The 6,587-nt window shown below is 42.3% G+C and overlaps 1 protein-coding gene across 2 annotated transcripts; it reads right to left on the bottom strand.

Annotated features, from left to right (window-relative positions):
• Positions 1-231: 231 nt before the first annotated feature.
• Positions 232-5,855, bottom strand: LOC123427669 (galacturonokinase). Of its 2 annotated transcripts, none has more exons than XM_045111763.1 (14): positions 5,656-5,855; positions 4,736-4,849; positions 3,943-4,014; positions 3,608-3,651; positions 3,175-3,283; positions 3,033-3,098; positions 2,524-2,603; positions 2,286-2,385; positions 1,828-2,003; positions 1,633-1,670; positions 1,516-1,544; positions 1,354-1,423; positions 830-919; positions 232-706 (listed from the first exon to the last, which is right to left on the bottom strand). In XM_045111763.1, the coding sequence occupies exons 1-14, from the start codon at positions 5,707-5,709 to the stop codon at positions 453-455; spliced, it is 1,296 nt and encodes a 431-aa protein (XP_044967698.1). In that variant the 5' UTR covers positions 5,710-5,855; the 3' UTR covers positions 232-452. The 2 variants fall into 2 exon arrangements, with proteins under 2 accessions (XP_044967698.1, XP_044967699.1); XM_045111764.1 differs by having other exon boundaries at positions 1,332-1,423; positions 5,656-5,826.
• Between the last annotated feature and the right edge of the window lie 732 nt (positions 5,856-6,587).

Raw genomic sequence — 6,587 nt, 5'->3', positions numbered from 1 at the left:
TTGACTTGTTAAACTATTTTTTGATTTGTATTGATTTCTATGATGAACTATGTGATAAAAAATAACTATTGTTGTTCAATTTGTGCTGAAGAATGCCAAATATGGACCAATTTTGCATCATAATTGGACCAATTTGCGTTGAAAATGGGCTGAAAATGGGCCAAAACGGTGACTGGGAGGCGCCCTTGGGCGGCTGGAGATGCTCTTACACCTTTGAGACACTTTGAGACAGAGAGAGGAGAATCTTTGCATTACTGCTTATTGCTTATACGTAGAAACGAATGAATCAAATGGTTCCACACATACACGAGTGATCCATCTGCAAGCTCGACTGAGTTCATACAGAACCAAATGTCTAAAACTTAGACGGTGGAGTCCCGGGTGGACGAGGACGTACGAATCCTGCACGTGTCGGCCTTGTCACCTTCACAAAGTCCCGAGCAACAGGAAGCTCATGACTGCAATATGACGCGCGCGGAGTCCCCGGGCTCGCAGACCAGCACCCGGCGATCCGCCGGGATCTTGCTCACCAGCTCGGGCTGCGCCTTCTCGTACTCGGTGCCAACGTAGGCCGCCGCCTCCTCCGCGCGGTCGCTTTCGACGATGGCGAGGCAGCAGCCTCTGAAGCCGGCACCGCTGAACCGCGCGCCGAGGACCCCCGGCGCCTTAAGGAGGATCTCGTAGAGCTGTATCATCTCTTTGCTCCCTGCAAGTTTGGGAATCAAATGGTAGCCGTTTGTTCTGTTAAGGATTGCTAGCGACATGTAAAGGAATTGTGCGCCTGAAACTGACTGTCACAGTGGATCGTCAAGTGTTTCGATGGACATACCGCATTCGTAGTTGACTATGGAGCTGCGGCCGGATGCAGAGACCAGCTGTCCCAATTCTTGTAGGTCTCCACGAGCCCATGCATCTCTTCCTGAACACAGATTAACCAGAAAGAAACTATTAGCTGAAACTTCATGGAGATACAACACGAGTTAAGTGTAAGTCTGTAACCTGTCTAGCAGGTACAGGCACAGAGGTACTCCTAGCATATATGATCAATGAGAAATATCCGGTAAACCGTGAAAATAGGTCTCACACAACACACTGGAAAGTAGCATATGCAGTGTACCATCTTGCATCTTTCTTGCAGATGCAACTTTAGTAATTGTGTGTACTAGGACAAACAGTTCATCTATGCTGAACAACAAGGTAGAGAAACGCTAGTTCGTTATTTGAACATGCAGTGAGTAGTACAAACATGGTGAAGTGTGGGTTTGATATCCTGTGGATAAAAATATGTCAAGTAATTCATGTTGCAGAATCAAATACACTGAAGAGCGTACATGAAACATATGATAAGCTCACCCTTAACGACCCGCTTCATTTCAGAGAAATAGTGCTCAGCTCTCCTCGCAAGATTTTCGTCTAATATACACTGCATAAGATGTTATCATTGGATTCGAAAGATTCAAGGTCTGGTAACAGTAAGAAGATATCTAGGAAACAGAGCTGGAAATGGTAGGGTACCTTTTGGGCCTCATATACACCTGGATCAACTGCAATGACAGGGGGGAAAAAAAGATATCTAACTTGTTAGACTTGACGAATGGGTCACAATGAACCAATATTATTTAGCTATCTTACCATTACAAAGTACTGATGCATCTTCACAGCCTAATGCACTGGGAATTCAAATAACAAACGATAATTAAACTTCTGTAATGCTATGGGAGAGAAAGCACTAATACACTGCAGAGTGATCACGAATTTCAGCTATTTAAAATTGAACATGGGATCTGTTTGAATGACTAAATTGAAATATTCAGTCATGGAACTCACCATAAAAGAGCACGTGCAGCCTCTTTGCACTCGAAAACTCGCATATTATACCCACGCGACTTGGGTAGGTTATGTTGCAAACCTGAAAATGCCAACAAAATCTTGAATGGCAACCGACCTTGAGGCTGCTGGCTTTTACTTAGTTCGGAGAAGTAGACGTAGGAAGGTAAGGCAGTCTACAAAATCAAGAGTCACAACAAAAATACTAACAGAGAACATTGCAATTAACATTTCCCAGCAAAACCTGGGAGTGAACAACACAAAATAAGGAAAGGGAAGCTAGGGCGAGTTGACATGTTTGAATAGCCCCAATACCGCAGTTCCATAAAAAATCTGAACTTAAAGACACTTTTTCTAATATCATAACAACAGCCTTAAGATGTTTTAAAAAACCAATCATACTGGCTGGACAAATAAATATAAATAAACTTTGAGAAAAAATAAAAGCGAAGTGTTACCTTGCAATCCATGAAGGTGAGGTAGCCATATCGAGACAATAAAATGGCTGATGGATCTAGAATGCCATTTTCAAGACCCAAATATTTATTTTCAATGGACCTGACAAACAGGATGCACATTGTTCGAAGTCATTCAATGCTTAGCAACAGCAAGTTCAACAAGCATACTGGGGGGTTGAAACTACTTTGGTCCTTCCTATAGTATAGAGAATTGGAGATGGAAAGGAAACAAACTTACTTGTCCAACTGAATGTTATCAACTGGTGATAAGACCAGATCATTTACATTTTCTAAAGCCAGCAAGTAGGCGATGCCAACCTGATGAGGATTGTACGGAAAAGTATATTAATGTGTGCTCTTGCACAAAGCTGTTATGAACTCCAAGTAAAATAATGTACAGATGAGGGCATAGAAAACGTTAAAGAACATATGTTATTGTGCATGATCTACTCCCTCCGTTCCTAAATATAAGTCTTTGTAAAGGTTTTACTAAGGGACTACATACGGATGTATATAGGCACAATTTATAGTATAGATTCACTCATTTTGCTTTGTATGTAGTCTCTTTGTGGAATCTCTAAAAAGACTTATATTTAGGAACGGAGGGAGTATATGCTAGGAAAGTAACATCAGGTTATAACTATAATTACAGCATAATAAGTACTTGCAACTAGGACCTGTATTAATTCAATGTTAGCTTTCAACACATGATAATGCATATAAGATATAACATATCAGTTAGCTTACTGCTGCAGACGAACTAAGCCCTGAACTGTCAAGTCCATTCACTCCAGAAATGTAACCTATTATACCCTGCAAAGAAGCCATTCATCACAGTTTTCTGAAACCTAGGATGATCTGGACAGTTACATGGATGAAATGGAAATACCTTTCTGAGATCATGTCCACTATTTTGCAGGGCATAAACTGCACCTCTTGCATAGCTTTCCCAAGTTATGTTTCCTCGGATCTCAATAGGCTTTTGCAAGTCATCAACTCTGTTAAAAGTGATGGAGCATGCAAGTTCTGACTTTAGCTCTCTCACATTGAAGATTTTAACAGAACCTGAATTTAGGGATAGAAACAACAACTATCATAAAATCGGCCTATCTTTCCTAGCACGGTAATGTGTTCATCACGAACTAGCTAGAGGTAGCAAACAAAATGAAGTAACTACAGGTTAATACTTAGTCATCACAAAAAACAATGAGACGACACATCAGTCTGCAATTAAAAGAAGTCAACAAGGCTTCGCAAGATAGCATATGCTCAAAGTTAGGGTGCAAACTGTAATTGAAGAGATGTTGTGTGTATGATCCTACCTGAAACGAGTAACACCTTTAAATTGACCAGACTGGAGTACAACCTGAAAAAGGAAAGGAGGTTTACCAATAGCAAATATGTAACACTATTGCCATAGCGTGATACAATTGATTATACGAGTGTGAATGCATAACTACTAATTTGAAAGAACGCCACATTTTCCACATGTGGTGGTTTTAGCAAACATATAAACCAGAGAAACATGATTCAGAAGGTGGTGCGGTCGATTAGTTGTGCAAAGAAAATTAGTTAGATTACAATATCAGAGTCCTCACAAAAAATATATGGAATATCAGAGAGCCTACAGAAAAACTGCTTCAGTATATTTACCCACCTCAGCATCATCAGAGGGCACAAAACCAAGAAGTACTCCATAATTGATTGTCATAGCAGTCACTATTCCGCCCTGCCAGTTTGCAGAACAGATTGTCATAGTGGTACTCCAAGTCAGTTAACAGATCCTCGTACTGCTAGAGACCAAAAAAAACAAGACAAAACTAACTTCCAGCATAATAGACAAGTTTTCATCAGAATAAAAGCACGAGCATTATGCACCCAGAATCACAAGAACTAGCTGTCTATATAGCCATTTGCGAAATGCTAGGTTCATGCAACACCATTGACTCCTCCAAGGAATTCATGCTGGAGCTTATTCATAACTCTGAAGGAATTCATGCTGCACCCCTAATAAGAAATATCTGTACTTATCACACCTTTCCAAATAAGGCCAAACTGATATTTCTGGTTATTGGCAAGAACCATTTATCACCATTATGTCTAACTTGCTAGCGTTGCTTTAGAAAAGATTGCTGCAACTATCAAACATCCGCAGGGGAGACATCTAGTAACCAGATACACTACCATCTGAGCCAATTATTATCCTAAAAAACATCAAGGGCGATCAACGTTGCTGGTACCACTTGGTCCACACATTTTATCCAACAATTTTCTAGTCATGTAGCTGCAGTATACAATCGAAGCTGCGTGGATACTGGATACCAAGGCATGCTGAATGTACATCTGAATTCTAGCATTCAATAACATATACTCCAATGCTGCAGTAAGATATATTGCATATCAACAGTAAGTATAAGCATGATTTAACGCTATCAAGTAATTACAGTTACCTGATGATCAATGTGGGCCCCCAGAGGACAAATCCTGTAGGGGCAAGCAACCACCCTAACCTCTCTCGCATCTCGTCCGCTAATCTCAACCACATTCTTCCGCACAATATCGAGCTGCACCACCAGAAACATCAATAATAAGATAAACCCGAGGCTGATACGCATTCATAAGATGAACTTAAGTTAGCAGCCTGCTCTAACATGTAATTTCATAACCAATATATATAATTGCATAAGTTGAATGGATTCCATGTCATGCAGTTGCCACTGAATCAATTTGATTTCGTTCATCCGATTAGTTATACCAAACTTTGAGCCGGTAGGAAGCTCTAAAATCTCCAGGCGTTCGAAAAGTACAGCAGATCGTGGTCCTACTGGAGCCATCCACATCAGCAAGTTATCGCGTAGCCGAAAAAACAGGTGCAGATCCGTGCGTTCCCTCCCCCACATGTCTTCGGCAAAGCACCAACACGACACTACTTTATCCCCCAAAAAAGTGCATTAATTCAGAAATAACCACCACTCTGCAAATTATGTCGGCACCACATTAATTCCGAGCAATCAATCATCGGTGTACCACTAGCATCGACCGCATACATCCGTTGGGGGAATTTCTTCTACTAACAGTAAAAGTTCGTTTTCGACGCCCGCGCTAGAGAAATGCAAAGGAAATTAAACGGGGCCGATTAGCTAGCCTAGCAGGTAGCGTACGGGTTCAGAGTTCAGGCGGCTACTCACGACCAAGCAAATGGGGAAGCGCGGATCGAGGCTTGAACCCTAGGCAAATCCCCAAACATCCCGAAGTTTACGGGGCCGCGAGATCGAGAGCGCCGACAGGCGACATGCGGCAGCCGCGACGGCCACAGCGATCGATCGTCCAGGCAATGCGGGTGGGGGTGGGGGTGGGGGCCTTTCCTTACCTCCTCCTCCGACGGCCACCGCGACGGCGACCCTCCTCCAGCCGGCGCCACCATTCCTCCGCCGCCGCCGCCGCCGCCGCTGACCTAGCCGCTCGCCGCTCGCCGCTCGCCGCAGGTGGTGGTGGTGGCCGTATGCGAGTGGCGCGGCCGCAGTGTGCGCGGGGCGGCGTGAGGTGGCGTGTGCGCGTTTGTTTCTTTCCGCCTTCGGTCGAGCGCGCGTGAGTTGTTTAATAATCTCTGGCTTGGCCCCGCCGTCGCGCTGTCAGTCAGGCCAAGGTGGGTGTACTAGGGTGATGGCGATTTGTTGGTTGTTGATCACGGGATCGCCGCCGTTCAAGTCCGCGCGGACGGCCGGATGGATCGTGCGCGCATCTGTGACAACTACGTCCAACCGCTGCGATTTTCTGAACGAACGACAGTGATCCGCGTTGCGGGCGCACCAAAATATGTTACACTATTTTTCTTTCCTGAGGGTACGGAAAGAAGTTGTACTGTCATTATTTTTTTAAAAACTTTTAATATATTTATCTCTGATTACGACGATACAAGAGACATAAAAATAATAATATATACCTTATATATATACTAGCACAAATGCCCGTGCGTTGCAACGGAAGAAAAATAAAAAAAGCACGTACGTAAGGTCTTAGATTATAAAATATGTACAAAGAATATCATGTCCAAAGATTATAACATTTAGATGCTTAAGTTAACATGTTACAATACAAATAGTCGGTACGAAATAAAGACAAATATTAATTAGCATTGTATCCTAAATAGTATTTTTTTTTTAATATTTAATATGTAAAATAACAACATATTCAAACTCTACACATTTTTCTAATCAAGTTTCATATATAACATGTTTAAATTGGATTTACGGTTTAAAAGATATTGTTATTTAAAAATACATATTTATTCTGAATGGACTT

Source organism: Hordeum vulgare, chromosome 2H (genome assembly GCF_904849725.1).
Source record: "Hordeum vulgare subsp. vulgare chromosome 2H, MorexV3_pseudomolecules_assembly, whole genome shotgun sequence".
Taxonomy (NCBI): Eukaryota; Viridiplantae; Streptophyta; class Magnoliopsida; order Poales; family Poaceae; genus Hordeum; species Hordeum vulgare.
This window is presented reverse-complemented; position numbering and strand designations above follow the sequence as displayed.